This window comes from Pleurodeles waltl, chromosome 11 (assembly GCF_031143425.1).
Source record: "Pleurodeles waltl isolate 20211129_DDA chromosome 11, aPleWal1.hap1.20221129, whole genome shotgun sequence".
Classification (NCBI taxonomy): domain Eukaryota; kingdom Metazoa; phylum Chordata; class Amphibia; order Caudata; family Salamandridae; genus Pleurodeles; species Pleurodeles waltl.
In genome coordinates, this window is record NC_090450.1 from 989,492,361 (window position 1) to 989,512,597 (window position 20,237).

General features: G+C 47.6%; 1 protein-coding gene across 1 annotated transcript in view; it reads right to left on the reverse strand.

Annotated features, from left to right (window-relative positions):
• The window catches only part of CDC45 (cell division cycle 45), a 548,847-nt gene that overhangs the window by 338,278 nt on the left and 190,332 nt on the right, over positions 1–20,237 (reverse strand). Inside the window, exon 8 of the mRNA XM_069215317.1 lies at positions 14,445–14,506. Within this exon, the coding sequence (XP_069071418.1) occupies positions 14,445–14,506 (62 nt within the window). The remainder of the gene's footprint in view (positions 1–14,444; positions 14,507–20,237) is intronic.

The window sequence follows — 20,237 nt, forward strand, 5'->3', positions numbered from 1 at the left end:
GATGTTTGGTTGCTATTGGGATGTGAAAATATGCATCCTGTAGGTCGATGGAGCACATCCAGTCTCCCTGATGCAGTTGCGGGACAATCTGGTGAAGGGCTAGCATCCTGAACTTTTGTTTTCTTATGTACTTGTTCAGGAGCCGTAAGTCCAGAATTGGTCTGAAGAGGCCCTGTTGACCTTTTTTCGCCACCAGAAAGTAACGGGAGTACACCCCTTTTCCTTTTTGTGCCGGAGGAACCTTTTCTACAGCTTTCTTTTGTAGGAGTGCGAGAACTTCCTTGCGTAGCAGGCTGAGATGAGAAGGAAAACACCTTGCTGGCGGAAAGTGTGGAGGAGGTTTTTTGAAAAGGAGAGAATAGCCATGTTCGACAATATTGAGCACCCATTTGTCTTTTGTGATTGAGTGCCACTCGCGAAGATGATGCGTAACACTTCCCCCCACCGGAGTGGTGCACAGTGCTGAGGGAAGCAATGCCTCATTGCTTTGATGGTGTCTTTGCTGTAGACTGTTGAGGTCTACTTGACCCTCTGTCTCTTGTGGGTCTACGTGCCTGAAACAGGGGACGTCCCTGTCGTTGTTGTGGCCTTTGAGACCAGTGAGGGGTTTGAACCCTCTGCTGGAATGGTCGTCTGTCATACGGCCTGTACCTCCGCCTGAAGTCTTTTTTACGTTCCAGGCCCACTGCCCTCATCGTGTCGACTTCCGTTTTCATTCGGGCCATCTCTTCATCCGCGTGGGTACCGAACAACGAACTCCCGCTGAATGGGAGGTTCAAAATGCGCTGCTGTGCTTCCTGTTTCAGACCCGTGAGCCGTAGCCAGGAAGACCTCCTAGCGCAGATTCCGTGCGCATACCCATGCGCAGCCAAATCCGCCCCGTCCGCCGCCGCGCTGATGACCTGGTTAGATACTAGGCCCCCTTCCTGCAAGATTTCCTGGAAGTCCTGTCTATCTTCCCTGGGCAACTTTTCTGTAAATCTGTGGAGTGAGTCCCACAGAGAGCGGTCATATCTGCCCAGAAGTGCTGAGGCGCTGGAGACCTTCATAGCAGATGCCGCCGTACCGCACATCTTTCTCCCCAGAGAGTCTAGGTGTCTGCTCTCCTTATCCGGGGGGACTGTGGAAGATGATGCCACAGAGTGTGTTTTTCTGGCTGCGGCTAAGATCACAGAGTCCGGTGGCGGATCCTTCCGCAGGAATAAAGGATCTTGTTCTGGAGCTTTGTATTTCTTTTGAATCCTAGCCGGGGCAGACTTGAGAGTGGCTGGAGACAGAAAAGTGTCCATAGTCGGTTGCAGCAAACCCGGTACTAGTGGCAGCAGTTTTCTCGAGACTGATCTGTGTTGTAGGGTCTCAAAGATAACTGAGGATGAGGTGGCCGGCTCCGGTACCTCAATATTTAGCTTCTGCGCTCCCCTTAGAAGAACCTCATTAAAAGTGGTGATATCATCCACCGGGGAAATCCTAGCAGGTGGAGAATCTGTGAGTGTGGGGGAGTAGCGCCCCACAGACGATCCTGAAGAAGACCAAGAAGGTGATCTTCTGCGTGGTGTTCGTGACCTGGTTCTCCTTCGGGAACGGGACCTGCTCCGAGAGGCTGTAGCAGAGTGTGCAGGTCTTGTGGTCGGCTGACGAGAAGCAGAACGAGCCCGTCCTGCTCTAGCTGTAGGCGATGGCGTTCTCGGTAATGAGGCAGTAGGAGAATACATCCTCGAGTATTGTGAGTCCGGGGATGCTGTGATGGGAGAAACATGCCCCGATGCTCTGGAATGGGATGATGCACTCCTTATAGAGACCACCGGTGAGGGAGCTTTGTCCGCTGGCTCTACTGCCTGTGAAACAGCTGAAGGTTGTGTCGACGTCGATTGTATCCTCGACGTCGAAGGTTGCGATGGCTGGTCTGCTCTCGACGTCGAAGGTCTTGACGTCGGAGGTCTTGCCGTCGAGTGTCTTGACGCCGATCGCCTATCGCGGGACCTGGACCTACTCGCCGTCGTGTGTCTCGACGTTGAGTGGCGAGTGGTCGACGGCGGATGTTCATGCCGTCGAGGTGTTTTTGGTGTCGTGTCCTTCGACGCCAAGGGGTGAGACGTTCTCAACGGCGAACGGGAGCGCCGGAGATGACTCGACGCCGAACGGCGGCCTGCCGTCGACGGAGATGTACCCCTGTGTCCATGCTTCGACGTTTTGTCCCTCGACGTCGGTCTGGTCGCCGTCGACGGCGATCTATGCCGGTGAGACGGTGGTGCCGATGACGTCGATGGAGAACAAACAGGTACAATCCTACCTGTCGACGTCGATCGGGCCATTCCTTCTGCTGTAGGTCTGGGAAGTGAAGAGGATGTTGACTTTTTCCTCTCCTGAAGCCCATGTAGCCTGATCTTCTCTCTGTCTTTGAGAGTCCTCCTTGACATGTTCTTACAATACTTGCAGGTGTCAGGACAGTGACTCTGTGGCAGGCAGACAATACACAGAGAGTGTGGGTCTGACTGGGCTTTCTTCTTCCCACAAGAGGGACATTTTACAAAAAGAGATGGCATTTTTCTGTCAGAAAAAACCTTCCTAGCTCAGACAAAGATGTTACTTGTCGAGTGAAAAGTGAAAAAACGCTTTTTTAAAGAATTTTTCTGAGGAAAACTCAGAAAAACTGAGAGCTCAATGCTCCAGGATCCTCTCAGAAGAAGCTGGAAAAAAGAACTGACCTAACTGTGAACCAACTGTCACCTTCCCTTCACCCCTGAGGCATGGTGGGATACTGGAGGTGCTCAGGGTCTTAAAGGCACGGTGCCAAAGTTTTTATGGTTCTCCTGTGTTAACCTGCATGCAGCCTATTGGCTAAGAATGCTTCATTGTTTTTCAATGTGGTTTTTTCTATTTTTCTCTGATATTTACTGCTGTTTACTTCCCTAAGTCCAGTTTTTGGGGCTTAGGTAGATATTTATGATCTATTTGTGATTTTATAATATAAAAAAAAAAAAAAAAAAAAAAAAAAACTTGCATAGAAATAAAGCATTTTAGCCTATTTATGATTATAGCCTGCATTGCTGTTTTACACATGATAATATGTATGTATTTTATATATATATGCTCCGGGGTCCCCGCACAAGGGCGGGAATATTCAATGTTTATGACTATTGATGAGGATCCCCTGGAAGAGAACTAATATATCTGTGAGAAAGAGGTAATCTGTTTAACCACGACATTCCCTGAGATGTCATAATTCTGAGTCCATGCCTAAAAGCTGCCACAAATCACCTTCAACTGTTTGGTTTGTTGGTGAGGTACTGCTAGTGAGCCGGAAGGGTTGGGGCTACAGTGGTGATTTGTTGTAGGACAGGCATAGTCACCTACAAACATACGTACTGTCATCCCCAAACCAGCAGTCTTGCCCAGGGCAAGAGTCCAAACTACAACACTTTGGTCTTGTCAAGGTATAACTTAAGGCACCTTTACATGAACAGAGAATGAAGAGCTTGTTTGGCCGGTGCTGTAAGGTTCATAAAGAACGTCTTCAGAATAACCTGTTCATTTAGGTAAAAGTCTGAAGGGACTTTAGAAATAAAATTCGGGTTTGTGCGAAGGATTACCATATCGTCCTTAAATTGCGAGAAAGGTTCTTGGAAGTCAAGGATTTGGATCTCACGGACACTTCTAGCAGAAGTCAGGGCCACAAGAAGAGCAACCTCCTAGGAAAAGAAGGTTATATCCATCCTGTGACTGGGTTCAAATGGGTGCTTCATGAGCAGTGATAACACCATATTAAGTTGCAAAAAGAGAGGCGATCTGACTGGTGTGAAAACACTAACCAACCCCTTGAGAAGATAAAACTCTGGCACACCACAATGATGGTGACTTGCCTGGACTTAAAACCGGGATTTAGCAGCCAGATGAACTCCGATGGAAGCATGAGCCATTCTAGATCTTGCCAACTGTAATAGATATGAAAGGATCTGTTCAGGTGACTATGAGAACAGATGGACCTGCGCTTTCTGGCACCATATACAAAATCTCTTCCACTTCTGACAATAGGTTTTGTTTGTGCTGTCCCATTGGGCTCTGGCAAGTATGTCCCTACAGTTGGGAGAGATGTTCAAGTGGGCAAATTCATTGTGCTCAGGAGCCAAGGCGATAAGCGAAGAGACTCGGGATCCGGGTCTAACACTTGGCCCTTGTTCATCGCCAGGAAGAAAGGCACAGTCATCAACAGGATGTGCGGAATCTCCGAAAGGAGAAGCAGTTCCGTAAACCAATGCTCCACGAGAGAGCTATTTGGATTATCCTGCAAGGTTTGGTCTTCATCGTTGTGAGAACCTTTGGAATGAGCAGAAAAGTGTAAGCATGTATTCCATGCCATCAAAAATGCATTCCCCCATGATCCTGGATGAGGATGACAGCTTGCAAAGAATCAGCATTTGGTGTTCTGGAGAGTTGCAAATAGGGAGAGATTCGGCTTGCCCCTCTGTGAGAAGACTTGACTGAGTTTTCTGATCCAATTACCACTCATGGCAAGATGTTCTTTAATTAGCTGAGAAAGTCAATCGTGGCCAGATTTCCTTGCACGTGCTCTGCTCCTAGATTCACCCTGTGCCGCATGGACCAATTCCAAATGTTTTGTAAGTCCTGAGAAAGGAGAAGTCATCTGGTGCTGCCCAGTTTATAAAGTTCATTGTTTTTGTATTGTCAGAACTGCAGAGTACTTTATTTACTGAAGGAAAGCCTGTAGGGTCAGGGGTCCTGCCCTGAGCTCGAGCAGATTCATGTTATAGCGCCAGTGAGGTTTCTTTCCATTTGCTACTGACTTGTGGGTCCCAAATGTACGCTCCCCATCCCTCCAGGGAAGCAACAGTGGTGATGACCAATGGAGAGGAATGACAGATGATTGACAGGTGCGGTTGCCTGTCCACCAATAAAGGGCTGTGATCATGGCTGGAGTGACCCTGATAATGTTGTCAAAAGAGCCTGGATTCACTGGTTGTCTAGTTGCTCTTGGAGGGATCGTGTTCTTAGCAGGCAGAACAGAACTAGAGGAATGCAAGATAACATCATCCCCAATAGTGATTTGTAGAGGCACTTTGGATCAACTTTGCCGATGTTATCAGCCTTAGTTGTCTTTATGACGAGGGGGGGCCACCGCGTTGAGTATAGTGTCTAGTAATGCTCCGAAGAAGGTTATGCTCCTTGAGGGTTGGACAGACCCAACTCGTTAAACAGGGTTATGCAGGCTGCTGCTGATCACTGTGCTGAAGTCAGCCCCCTGGATATTCACAAAGTGCCTTGACGAGTCAATCTAAATATGGGAACACTTGATGTCTGTTTCCTTAAGATCACTGCTACTGGCGCCAGGCACTTTGTGAATATCTAGGGGGCTGACTTCAGGCCCAAAGGAAGAGCCCTAAACTGGTGGTGGCTGCCAGCTATTGTGATTCTTATGAAACTTCTGTGATATGGATGGACAGGGCTGTGAGGATACACATCCTGGAGATACAGGATTGACATAGGATTTAGGATAGGATTTAGGAGTAGCAGCATATATCCTGTAATGTTACCATGAAGAATGACTGCTTTTTGAGATATTTGTTAAGATCAAAGGTTGAGGATTGGAAGCCACTCATTCCACTTGTTGCAGACCAAGAAGCGGGAAAAGAATCCCTCGACTCTTCAAAAACACTGTTGCCTCCTCCTTGATCATGGTCAGAACTTCCAATGTGAGCAGTTGAAGATGCTATGGAATAGAGATAAAAGGGGTTTGGTGGTGGGATCTGAACAAATTACAAGGTGTGGCTAAATTGAACAGGGTCCATCTAGAAAGCTGGCCTGGTGTATGGTGAGCACCTATTCTGTAATCACCTGATACCAGATCCAGGTATCCCCTGTTAGTGAAGTGTAGGCAGAGTCTAGGATGCCAGGGCTCTCTAGAGGTAGCTGTGGATGAGCAGCCAAGACTTATCTAGGAGACATGCAAAGCTTATGCAATACCGCTACAGTCACACAGGACTTACATGAAAAAACCACACAGTTGTACAAAAATAAAGGTGCTTTCTTATGGTAACACAAATATTAAAATACTGTATAACCAATATCCCAACTGGAGGTAAGTAAACAGTTATGTACACATTAGTAACCAATAGAAAGTATAGAAAGCAATAGGCCTTGGTAAAAGCAATAGCAAACAGTGATGGCCCATGGGAAGAACAAACCATATACTTAAAAAGTGGTATGTGAAAGGCAGTCCCCCACATAAGGAAGTGGAATTGGTAGAAGGGAGCTGGAGGAACTAGGTAGCCAAAGATATGAGTACCAGAGTGACTCCCAGAGACCAGAAGAGCAGATGAAGTACCTGGTTTTCCCCAAAACCAACAGTAGGACTTTGAAAAAGGATGTGCAAGACCCAGACAAGACTGGAAGGACCCAAATGTGGATTCCTGACAGAAGAGGACCAGCAAAGGAAGGGGGCCAAGTCCAGTATGAGCTGGAGTGTCTGGTTGTGGCATGAGCCACTACCCCACCCTTCTGTGAATGCAGGACCAGTTTAACAGAAGACAAGGAAGGTCAGCAGTGCAGCACAGGAGCCAAAGAGGAGTCCTTTAACTTATGCAAGTGATGTCTCACTTAGGCGGTCGAGATGCAAATGATCAGTGGTGCTGGAAAACCACCAACAAGCCTTGGCAAATACAAGAGTCAGAGAAGGTTTGCAAGACTGCAGAGGACCAGCAAGGGGAATCAACTCAAGGAGGGGGATCCAGGGTGACCCTCAGCAGCTGGGAGGATCACAGGGAGGGGAGGCAGCCCCCACAGGCAACGCACTGGCAGCAGGCACAGGAGTCACTGTGAGGCCCACTCAGCACACCTGAAGAGTAATCCCACGTCGCTGAAGCAGCAGGCAGGAGACTGCTCTGAAGGAAGGAGTGCTGGGGGCCAGGGCTACACAGAGCCTCAAGATCCTTTGGAGGGGGGGGAACAAACCAGCCTTGGTAGCTGCAAGAGTCACAGTGCACAGGGGTACCCTCCTCCAAGGAAAGATAAGGGCCTACAGTCTCCCAAGTTGGACACCTGGTAGAGAGGACCAAGGGAACCACTCCAGAACACCACCTGAGATGCAGGATCTACACAGCTTTGAAGGAGAGAAGATCCATGCAGCTGGTCGTCACTGCAATTAGTGCCTGCGGATGCAGGGGAATGACTCCTTCACTCCAAGGGAGATTTCTTCTTATTTCTTGTGCAGGGTGAAGACTTGTCATCCTCATAGGATGTACAGCCGGGGAAATTTTGCAGATGCTGGAAGGAGACAGAGAAACAATGTTGCAGAGTGGAGTTGTCACTGTAGTTGCAGATTATCGGTTCCTAGAGGGTCCAGTTGCAGTTCCAGTGGCTAGAAGATGAAGTAAACAACACAGAGAAATCCCGCAAGTCGAATCTGAGGACCCCACCCAATAGGGAGACACTAAATAGCCCAGAAAGAGGGACTGGTCACCTAGCAGGATGACCACCTATCAGGAGGAGGCTGTGACCTCACCTACCTGACCTGGCCACTCCTATGCTCCCAGGAGCCTCTGTCCACCTTGGATTCAAGATGACAGAATCAAGTGGCCACCTGGAGGACATCTGGGCTCCACCCCTGGGTTGGTGATGGATAGGGAGTGGCCACCCCCCTTTCCACTGTCCAGTTTCACGCCAGAGCAGGGACTCGGGGGTCCTGGACTGGTGCAAACCGGTTTATGCTAGGAGGGCACCAAATGTGCCCTTCAAAGCACACCGTTTGCTTGGGAACGCTACCCCTCCCAAGCCACGTAACACCTATTTCCAGGGGGAGACCGGGTGTTGCCTCCCTCTCCCACAGGAAATGTTTTGTTCTGCCTTCCCGGTTGAGCTGGTCAAACAGAAGGAGGGCAGAACCCCATCTGAGGAGTGGCAACAGCGGGGGCGGCCAGGAAAACCCGAGAAGACTGGTAGGAAAAATGCTGGGGGTCCTCTAAGGAGCCCACAGAGTGCATGGAATCATACAACCAATACCGGCATCAATATTGGGTTATGATTCAGATATGTTTGATACCAAATATGCCCAGGTTCGGAGTTGAGTTACCATTATGTAGCTGGACTCAGTGAAACCAGTCAAAACACACTGACAGCAGGGAAAAATTGGGGATGCCAAAAAGAGGGTATTTTCCTACAATCCAGGACCCACTGGTCCGATGTTATTACTTGTCAGTGGTGTTTGTAATGGGATATTGTAGGAAAATGGCTCCCTGTTGCAGTTCCCACCCCCCCCTTTTTTTTTTTTACCTGGTATTGATGCTGACTTGACTGAGAAGTGTGCTGGGACCCTGCTAACCAGGCCCCAGCACCAGTGTTCTTTCACTAAAAATGTACCATTGTTTCCACAATTGGCACACCCTGGGCACAGATAAGTCCCTTGTAAAAGGTACCAGTGGTACCAAGGGCCCTGTGACCAGGGAAGGTCTCTAAGGGCTGCAGCATGTGTTGTGCCACCCTAAGGGACCCCTCACCTAACATATGCACACTGCCATTACAGATTGTGTGAGTTGGTGGGGAGAACAAGGCAAAGTCAACATGGCATCCCCCTCAGGATGCCATGCCCACAAAATACTGCCTGTGGCATAGGTAAGTCACCCCTCTAGCAGGCCTTACAGCCCTAAGGCAGGGTGCACTATGCCACAGGTGAGGGCATAGCTGAGTGAGCAATATGCCCCTACAGTGTCTAAGTCTATTCTTAGACATTGTAAGTACAGTGTGGCCATATTAAGTATATAGTCTGGGAGTTTGTCAAAACGAACTCCACAGCACCATAATGGCTACACTGAATACTGGGAAGTATGGTATCAAACTTCTCAGAAAAATAAATCCAACACTGGCGTCAGTGTGGATTTATCACAAAATGCACACAGAGGGCATCTTAGAAGATGCCCCCTGTAATTTACCCAATCCTTCAGTGCAGGACTGACTGGTCAGTGCCAGCCTGCCACAGACGAGTTTCTGCCCACCTGGGGTGAGAGCCTTTGTGCGCTCCGAGGACAGAAACAGAGCCTGCACTGGGTGGAGGTGCTTCTCACCTCCCCCTGCAGGAACTGTAACACCTGGTGGTGAGCCTCAAAGGCTCATGCCTTTTGTTACAGCACCCCAGGGCATCCCAGCTAGTGGAGATGCTCGCCCCTCCGGCCACAGTCCCCACTTTTGGCAGCAAGGCTGGCGGAGATAATGAAAAAAACAAGGCGTCACCACCCACCAGTCAGGGCAGCCCCTAAGGTGTCCTGAGCTGAGGTGACCCCTGCCTTTAGAAATCCTCCATCTTGAGATTGGAGGATTCCCCCAATAGGATTAGGGATGTGCCCCCCCCCCCCCCTCACCTCAAGGAGGAGGAGGCACAGAGGGTGTAGCCACCCTCCAAGACAGTAACCATTGGCTACTGCCCCCCAGACCTAAAACACCCCTACATTTAGTATTTAGGGGCACCCCAGAACCCAGGAAATCAGATTCCTGCAACCTGAAACAAGGACTGCTGACCTGAAAGCCCTGCAGAGACGACGGAGACGACAACTGCTTTGGCCCCAGCCCTAACAGCCTGTTTCCTGACTCGAAGAAAACTGCAACAACAACGCATCAGACATGGACCAGCGACCTCTGAAGCCTCAGAGGAGTGCCCTGAACCAAAGGACCAAGAAATTCCAGTGAGCAGCGGCTCTGCTCAACAACAGCAACAACTTTGCAACTTTCTTGAAACTTTTAAAGACCTCATTCATCCCGCCAGAAGCGTGAGACTTCACACACTGCTCCCGATGCCCCGTCTCAAGATCCAGAGAACCAACACCACAAGGAGGACTCCCAGACGACTGCGACCTCATGAGTAGCCCGAGACGACCCCCCCACTGTGATGCATGCAGAGAATATCCAGAGGCTCCCCCTGACTGCAACTGCCTGTAACAAGGAATCCAACACCTGGACCAAGCACTGCACCCACAGCCCCCAGGACTAGAAGGAACCGAACCTGAGTGCAGGAGTGACCACCAGGCGACCCTCTGCCTAGCCCAGGTGGTGGCTGGCCCAAGAAGCCCCCCTGTGCCCTGCCTGCACCGCTAGAGTGACCCCCGGGTCCCTCCATTGATTTCAATTACAAACCAGGCACCTGTTTTGCACACTGCACCCGGCCACGCCTGTGCCGCTGAGGGTGTGTTTTGTGTGCCTACTTGTGTCATCTCTCCTTCCCCCCCCCTCCCCCCCTAGTGCCCTACAAAACCCCCCTGGTCTGCCCTCCGAAGACGCAGGTACTTACCTGTAGGCAGACTGGACCTGAAGCACCCCTGTTTTTCATAGGCGCCTATGTGTTTTGGGCACCTCTTTGACCTCTGCACCTGACCGGCCCTGAGCTGCTGGTGTGGTAACTTTGGGTTGCTTTGAACCCCCAACTGTGGGCTGCCTATGCCCAAGAACTTAGACTTGTAAGTGTCTTACTTACCTGATAAACTAACCATTAGTTACCTCCCCTAGGAACTGTTAATTTTTGCAGTGTCCACTTTTAAAATCGCTTATTGCCATTTTTACTAAAACTGTGTATGCTATTGCCCCAATTCAAAGTTCCTTATTTACCTGTGTGGAGTACCTTGCATTTTATGTATTTACTTCAAATCTTGAACTTGTGGTTCTAAAAATAAGCTAAGAAAATATATTTTTCTATATAAAAACCTATTGACCTGGAATAAGTGAGCGCGTGTTCCTCATTTATTGCCTGTGTGTGTACAACAAATGCTTAACACTACCCTCTGATAAGCCTACTGCTCGACCACACTACCACAAAATAAAGCATTAGAATTATCTCTTTTTGCTACTATCTTACCTCTAAGGGGAACCCTTGGACTCTATGTACACTATCTCTTACTTTGAGATAGTATATACAGAGACCACTTCCTACAGATATTCTTCCTCCTAGTTGACATGGCAAGAGAAAAAAGGTAGCCATAGCCTGTGGCTGGTCACTGGTGATGAGTAGCGTCCCTTCCCTGACATCCTACTATGCCTTTCGGCATGGGCCTGTTGTAGACTTCTTGTAATGGCTGCTTTTGAGTGTATTGCAGACAAAATTGTTGGTAGGTAGATGTGTAGGAGGGATCCTAATATTGTTGATATCCTCCCCTTTATGATGGAAAACCTCGTCCTCTGGTACCCCCAAAACGGCCGCTTCCTAAACTGGAGGATTCTGAAGTATTTGGCTGTATGGATGTATGTCTTTTGAAGGGCTTCGCCAACATGCTTGTCAAAAAGAGCCTCCACATCAATTGGGAGATCTAATATCTTGTTTTATACCTCTGGTCTAAACGAGTTTGCTTTGAGCCAGCCTCACCACCTAAATTCAGCAGCCCATGCAAGCTGACTACAAGTACTGGTGGCGAATTCCATGGCATAGACTCACTTCCACTGAAGTATGCTCACGCTCCTGTAGGATCTTCTTAGCCTCTGTTTTGACCTCTTCTAGTAACTGATCTAGAGACTGCCCATAGTTGTCGATCATACCTCCATAGAAGCACTGGAGACTTTGCCACTCTAACAGAAAGGTGTGAAACGGAGGAAAAACTCTTACCAATGTTATACAGGCTCCTACCCCTCTTTGCCAAGGGGCACAGATATTTGAGTGGAGGGATTCTTGTATCTACGTTGTGCATCCTGGGTGGTCACTGAGTCCGGGTTTGGATGGTCAATTAGACAGGCTGGAGCACCTTCAGGAGCCTTGTATTTCTTGTCCAGACGCTGAAGAACGGCACTGACTGTGGCTAGATTCTCCATCATCTTAAAGCCCTCTTCCCAAATGTAGCTAACAACGTATAAATCTGACACTCTTGTGGAATGGCTGCTTAAAATCCTAGAGGAAACTGTCAACTTAGTAGGCATAGCGAGTGCAAATCTTTTTGCAGCCCTTTCTACTAAATTATGAAACACCACCCCCAAAGTCCTCAGGTGGGAAACCCACTGGACTAGGTGTAGGAGATGGTGTGGGTATGAGATAATCATCCCATTCTGTGCTGTTGTCGAGGAGCTCTCCTTCCTTTCTATCATCAGAGATTGCTGGGTCTTGAAGATCTGTCTGACGGTTGTGCCTTACTCACTCGGGCAATGGCATTGTCAATGTGGGTGTAGAAGGTTGTACTGTAGGCGACTCTGCAGGTGTGGATACATGTTCTACAGAAGCGGTCATAGGTGGAAAACACTTTCTATAGTCAGAGCATGAATTGCAAGTCCTAAATCAGAGAACAAGATACAGAGACTTTTTCCTCCTGGTATGGGTATTGATAGTGCTCCTGAGAAGCATAGCATTCCTGATGTTCATAACACCCTGCATCATACTCTTCTTACACCTTCTGGCACTATATGTGCAGTTCAGGTGGACTGTGTGCAACACCAAATGGTCCTTCGTCCCCCGAATCTTCCTCATCCAGCAGATGTGTTGGCACCAGAGTTGTCACCTTGCTCAGCGAAGAATGTGATGGGGTCAAATACTTGCTTTTCTCATGTCTGTTTTTTCCTTCAAAGGGGTAGCCAACGGGGTAGTCAACTGGCTCGTTCACAAGGTGGCAAGGATTGTCGTCACAAAAGCAGTCTATTCTGTCGATGGAGAAGTCAGTCTCACCGTCAATGGGATGGACATCAACAGAGGAACAAACGCCACTGTGGTCAACGGTGAGGTGAGGGAAATCTTCAGCATCGACGGTCTAGTTGTAGACACTGTCGACGGGGATGATGTTGACTGAAGGAATAAGCGGTGCACAGCGTGGACAGTGCTGGTAGTCACCATCGTTGACACTGCTGTGTATGTCTTCATCAAAGATGATGCAGCCACCGAGGTTTTCATCGATGGTGGATGCTTGATGACAAGTCAGAAGATGGAGCTGAGAAAGGCTTTTTTAAAAAGAGTGACAAACTTGTGGAGGTGGTGTAGGATTCAGATGATGCCCTTTTTTAGCCTTTCTAAAGAGATAGATTGCTCTTTTTTCTCCTAATGTTCGGCAGAAGGCATATGTTCCCGAGGAGATGTCAAAGGACTGTGGCCTTTATAAGACCCATGAGTAATTTTTATAGGCTTTGTTGGGCCGCTCACTCGAAGAATGAGAATAGGGGAGTTAGGTCCTTTTTACAAGATCTTGAGGACTTAGAGGAGTCCTCACTATCAGGTTCAGAAACTGGCTTTCCTAGATTTCAGCTTCTGACACCAAAGCAGCAGCCTTCCTTCTTGGTCTTTTAAAGGTTTATTGGAAAATGTTCGACACCCATTACAGTCTTTAGCTGTATGATCCGGATAAAGACAAATGCAATCCTGCTGAGGATCCTTCAAGTGAAGACTGCTTTTACAACAGGTTTTACAGGCCCTGAAGAGACTTTTCTTTATCTGAAACAGCGAGATGAGAAGTCAGATTGGTAAAAAAAAAAAAAAAAAAAGTGCTTTAATGCAAAGTAAAAAACACCCAAAACATAGAAATACTGTAAAATTCCTAGAAATAACTTAGTAGGTATAACTGAGCAGAGCTCAGTGAAGACGCCCTAGCACTACATACGGTAGAAAATCTGAGGGGCTGGAGCTTCTCACAGGAGTGTTCTAGAGGGCAAAGCACCCTGATTGGCTGAAACCGGTTTGGTCTCTTTTAAATTGAGTAAGATATGCTCCAAAAGAGAAGGGCCTAGGGCCTTCATGTACTATGTATAACATTACATTGCTATTATAAGGTACTGGGGAGACTCCCATCTCGACGAACGGGAACGATTCAAGCAATTAAACCTATGAAACTTCCAATCCTGGAGTAACCTTTGCAATGCAAGAGGAAAAATACGTTTCAGCTCGTTAGCCAAGTACAGAATGCCCATAGTGCTCTACCTCATCAGTAGTTTTCACCTCAAATCACTGCTGTGCAGAGACAAGACAATGAAAACTAAAGAATGAAAATGCTGCTCATAAAGGGAAGGTTCTCCTGCCCGTAACCCTCCCCCATCTCCCCTTCACCCCCCCCCCCACACTCTTCACCACCCCCATCTACCCCCTCACTCTTCACCCCCCCCCCCCCCCTTCTACTCCCCCCCCAAACACGTCGCTGGGGAGCACAAAATAACAGGCAAGTATCTGAGAAGGATTACTATTAAAATAAAAAATAAAATAAAAAACTTACACTGTGAACAGAAACTGCCAATTACTGTTTAATATGAATCCACGAGCCAGTCTTAGGAAACTGATTCATTCACAACCATTGTACAAGTGTTAATTCGTCAACATGTCCAAGTAAACGTGTATTACATTTTTAGCAAGCTTTCCAAAGCAGATACCTTTAGCATTGTAGGAAGAGAAAATACAAATGTGTGAATGAATTGGCTATAAACTGGATGAATAAAATACAGGTCATTAATTAAGTCAGTATAAAACACATGTTCAAAGAACTAAAGGGAATACATACCACAGCATATCATTGGAATCTTTAGACATAATCCATGCCAAGTCAAACATCACCATGGCAGACTGCAAAACAGGAAGCAACAGCAATATTTTACTACCACTTTAAAGCACTGCAGTGAAGTGAGCTAGAAAGAACTGGATAATCTGTTTGGTGGAGCATCAGGGCAATCATGTTGAAACAGGAAATGGTACTCACCTGTTATGAGCTCTTCAGTTCCTGAAGAATAGTTCCATGCCACCAGGAAGGTCACCAGAAATGTAAATTTTCCTAAATTAATACTTACTTTTCGCCTTCATTTAATTATTATTATTTTTTTTTAGAAAATAAGCAATCCAAGCTGCAACTCCTACAGACCTCTAACGCCTTATTATGTTTAAAGTAGATGGACTTGCTTTGGCTCATAGAGCACTGTCCCACGAATGAAAGAAGCGCCAAGACAAAGAACTAAGATTACTGCCAGGCTTCCCTTCTCTGTTATGGGATTCTCTCTCAAACCTATAAAAAGAAGAATAGAATAGTAAAGTTACCATACACAGCCTCGGATGAGGCTTCCAAATATGAAGTAAAAAGCAATACATCCCAAAGTCAAACAACTTATGCAAGGAGGCTCGACCCACTAGGGTGGAGTCAATGTTTTGCAAAAGTGTTGACGCCTCCAAGCTGATGCTCTGCAGATCTTTGGAGCTGGGACATTTTTCATCAAGGCAGAGTTACCTGCTTTTGCCCCCATAGACAGCGTTCTATGCTTACCAGGATGTTAGCCTTCTGACAAGTGCATTATCCATTTACTTATGGATTGCTTAGATCAAACTATCTCAGTTTGGATCACGCCATAACGTATAGGTTACTTACCTTCGGTAATGATATATCTGGTAAAGACATTATCTAGTTCCAGATTCCGAACCTTAGAATTTCCCCAGGCATCGGACTGGATCTGGAGAATTTTTCTTCGAGCAGTACGTACAATTAGGTGGCGTTGGTCGACCGCGGGTGTTGTTGGCGTTGTGTTGCAGTGATGACGTCGCAGTCATATAAAGTAGCACAGAGCCATGAAGAACACTGAGAATGGTGCACCAAAACTAGGGTACTTAGAGGGAAGTACCGTTCCCTAGATATCAGTTCGCAGTGCAGGGATAATGGGTGGGTTGGTAAGTAAGGATAAGTTACTTACCTGTAAATCCTAGTTCTCTTCCAGGGGTATCCTCATCAAAGTCATAAACACTGAATATTCCCGCCCTCGTGCGGGGACCCCGGAGCATATATAAAATACACACATGTTCAGTATGAAAAATGCACGAAAACTATATACATAGCATTTTAGTAGACAAATTTCCATACTAAACTCATATACGTGTGTAAAACAGCAATGCAGACTATAATCATAAGCAGGTTAAAATGCTTTATTTCAATGGAGTTTTTTTTTTTATTTATTTTTATAAACAGTCCTTTTCAACATTACAATAAGAGAAAAAATACTTTCCAAAGCCCCAGAACTGGGCCTAGGGAAATAAGCAGTAGTAACATCAGAGAAAAAAAGAGAAAAAACTACATTGAAAACAATGGAGCATTCTTAGCCAATAGGCTGCATGCAGGTTAACACAGGAGAACCATAAAAATTCTGCCACCGTGCCTTTAAGACCCTGAGCACCTCCAGTATCCCACCATGCTTCAGGGGTGAAGGAGAGGTGACAGTTGGTTCACAGTTAGGTCAGTACTTTTTTACGGTGACAAGCTGTGTAGCAGATTCGAAAGATAGTATGTCCTGCACTTCTAGGAGACGTGCGTCCGGGGAGGAGGGTGGGTTGTTTATGACTTTGATGAGGATACCCCTGGAAGAGAACTAGGATTTACAGCTAAGTAACTTATCCTTCTCTTCCAGGGGATCCTCATCAATAGTCAAACATTGAATAGATTAGCAAGCCCATCCCTTAACTCTGCGGACTGTCTAATAGAAGTGCAGGAATAGATATGTATCATGCAAACACATTTCTCAGAGATGCTTACCCAACTTGGGCGTCTGCTCTGGCATCTGAGTCCAAACAGTAATGCCTAGTAAATGTATGTACAGACTTCCATGTAGCAGCCTTACAAATTTCAGAGATTGGAACATTATTAATGAGGGCAGTCGCAGCCGCCTTTCCTCTTGTTGAATGCGCCTTAGGCCTAGCAAGTAGTTGTTTATTAGCCAATTGATATGCAGTAACAATACATGAAACTATCCATCTAGATGGTTTGCTTTGAGGCTGCCTTGCCTGTTCTCAAATGACCATAATTGACAAATAAGTGGTCAGATTGTCTAATTAGTTTGGTTTTGTCCAAGTAAAATTTCAGCACTCTTTTCAAATCTCGTGAGTGCAAAGCTTTCTCCGCCGGAGTATCCGGATTGGGGAAAAAAGTTGGTAGTGAAATAGCCTGATTGATGAGAAACTCTGACACCACCTTCGGTAAGAATGATGGATGAGTTCGTAGAACCACTCTATTCTCGTGGAAGACTGTGTATGGTTCTTTGGAGGACAAAGCCTGAATTTCACTGACCCTCCTCGCGGAAGTAATGGCTACCAGAAAAGCCGTCTTCCACGTAAGGTGTTGCAAAGAGGCTTTGTGGATAGGTTCGAAAGGAGGGCCCATGAGTTTCGATGGTACTATGTTTAGCTCCCATGGAGGGGAGGGTTTTCGAATGGGTGGACAAACTTTTTTCAAACCTTCTAAGAAATCCTTGACTACTGCCCTTGTAAAAAAGGATTCCTGAGAAGGTGATTTACGATACTATAATGGCAGATAAATGTACCTTAATACAGGACACTTGCAGACCCGATTTTGCCAAATGAAGTAGGTAAGACAGTATGACTTCCTCCTGAGCCAATATAGGATTCTGACCTTGCTGACGACACCATATGTAGAACCTCTTCCACTTGAACGCGTAACAACGCCGCGTGGAAGGCCGTCTGGACTCCTTCAAGATGTTCATGCACTCCTGCGAGAGCCCTAGGTGCCCATACTGCAGGAATTCAGGAGCCATGCCGTCAAGCTCAGAGAGGGAAGGTTGGGGTGAAGTATCTTGCCTCCCAGCCTGCAAAGGAGATCCGGTCTGCACGGCAGCCTCCTGTGAGGCAGTTCCGATAGGTTGAGGAGATCTGTGTACCAGAACTGACTAGGCCATTGCGGCGCTATGAGAATCATTCTGGTGCTGGATCTGTAGAGTTTGTTGATCACCGCAGGTATGAGGGGGATCGGAGGAAAGGTGTAGAGAAATATCCATGACCAGTCGATCAACAGGGCATTCCCTCTAGATCCCGGACGGTAGAACCTGGATGCGAAGTCTGGGCATTTCCCGTTTACCTCGTCTGCAAAAAGATCCAATTGAGGCCGACCCCATTGAGCGAAGATGTCTTCGACGACCTCGTCGTGAAGGACCCAATCGTGGGCGTCCTCGAGATTTCTGTTTAGGAAGTCCGCCTCCACATTTTGTTGACCTGGTAGGTGAACTGCTGTAAGCGACATTCCTCTCGCTAAGAGCCAATGCCATATGGTCCGAGACTCCCGAGATAGGGGCATGGATCTCGTTCCTCCTTGTCTGTTCAATGAATACATTGTGGTTGTATTGTCCGTTTGTGCTAGGAGAGATTTCCCCTGAATCGATGGAGCAAAAGACTTGAGAGCCAGATGGACTGCTCTGACATCCAGCAGGTTGATGTGGTACTCTTTCGTTGTCGGACCACAGGCCCTGAGCTTGAAGAGAACCTAGATGAGCTCCCCATCCCTGAAGAGACACATCCGTTACCAGAGTGTCGGTTGGGATTACCTGGTGAAACGGAGCTCCTACTGACAGGTGAGGTCTGTGCATCCACCATTGCAACGACTGTCGTGCTCCTATCGGAAGTCGCACTATGTCCTCCCAGCGGCCTGTGCTCTGGTTCCAGTTGTTTTCCAGCGCCTCTTGGAGAGGCCTCATATGTAGCCTGGAATTCAGGACAATGAAAATGCATGAGGCCATGGAACCCAGTAGCGATGTCACCTGACGGGCCGTAGGGTTGGACTTCAGCAGGTCTTGACACTTTCTCTTTATTGATAACAGTCGTTCCTCCGAAGGATACACTCTTTCGAGCTCTGTATCCAGTATTGCTTCCAGGTAGTGGAGATTTTGTGTTGGAATTAAGGTGGACTTTTGGTAGTTGACTTGTAGACCTAGAGACCTGAAAACACTGAGCACAATGTCCCGATGGCTTCTCGCCTGCTCCGGAGAGGAGGCTTTCAGTAGCCAGTCGTCTCGGTATGGGTAAATGAAGATTTTTTGCTTCCTTAGATGCGCCGCTACCGTTGCTACGCATTCTGAGAAAACACGAGGGGCAGATTTCAGGCCGAATGGAAGCATCTTGAACTGATAGTGCTGGGAGGCTCTCCAGAAGCGTAGAAATTTCCGATGCTTGGGAATGATCGGGATATGAAAGTACACGTCTTGCAGGTCGATGGAGCACATCGTCTCCTCGATGTAGCGGAGGGAAAATCTGGTGGAGAGACCGCATCCTGAATTTTTGCTTTTTTATGTACTTGTTCAGTAGTCGTAAGTCCAGAATCGGTCTGAAAACTCCCTCTCGACCTTTTTTGCTACCAGAAAATAACAGGAGTATACTCCTTTCCCTCTGTGCGCGACTGGAACTTTTTCTATTGCTTTTTTCCGTAAAAGGACGTGAACCTCTTTGCGTAATAGGCTCATGTGAAACGGATTGCATTTGGTTGGTGGCAAGGGAGGAGGAGGTTGTCGGAAAAGAAGAGTACCCATTCTCGACAATGTTGAGCACCCATTTGTCTTTTGTTATTGCACGCCACTCGTGAATGAACGCTGTGATACTTACCCCTACCGGAGTGGTGCACGGTGCTAAGGGAAGCGAGTCCTCATTGTTTTGCTGGAGTTTTGGGTGTGGACTGCTGTGGCCTGCTTGACCCTCGGTCTCTCGTGGCCTTACAAGATTGGAGAAGTGGGCGTCCTTGCCTCTGCTGCGGCCTCTGGGACCAATGAGGGGTTTGAACCCTCTGCTGAAAAGGGCGCCTATCATAAGGTCTATACCTTCGCCTGAAATCCTTTTTTCTCTCCAGTCCCACTGCTCTCATGGTGTCCACTTCTGTCTTCATATGCGCCATCTCCTCGTCTGTATGGGTTCCAAAAAGCGAGTTCCCGTTGAACGGAAGGTTCAGGATACGCTGCTGCGCTTCCTGCTTCAATCCTGTCAGTCTCAACCAGGAAGACCTTCGCGCACAAACCCCACGTGCATAACCATGTGCAGCTAAGTCTGCCCCATCTGCTGCTGCGCTGATGACCTGATTGGAGACCAGACACCCCTCCTGAAGGATCTCCTGAAAATCCTGCCTGTCGTCCCTAGGCAATTTGTCTGTGAACCTGATTTCTTCAAGATCCTAGCAGGAGCTGATCTGAGGGTGGCAGGTGCTAAAAAGGTGTCCATGGTTGGTTGTAACAGACCAGGCACTAGCGGTAACAACTTCTTTGAAACCGCTCTATGTTGCAGGGTTTCAAAGATCACGGATGAGGAGGTTGAGGGTTCCGGGACCACTATATTTAGTTTTTGTGCTCCCCAGAGAAGCACCTCGTTAAAGGTTGTGATATCGTCCACCGTGGAGACTCTAGCTGGTGGAGAATCCGTTAAGGTCGGGGAGTACTGTCTTACAGAGTACCCCGACGATGACCAAGAAGGGGACCTTCTGCGATGGCGTGACCGTGACCTAGATCGTCTCTGGGAGCGTGACCAGCTCCGAGATGCTGTGGCAGAGCGTCGAGGC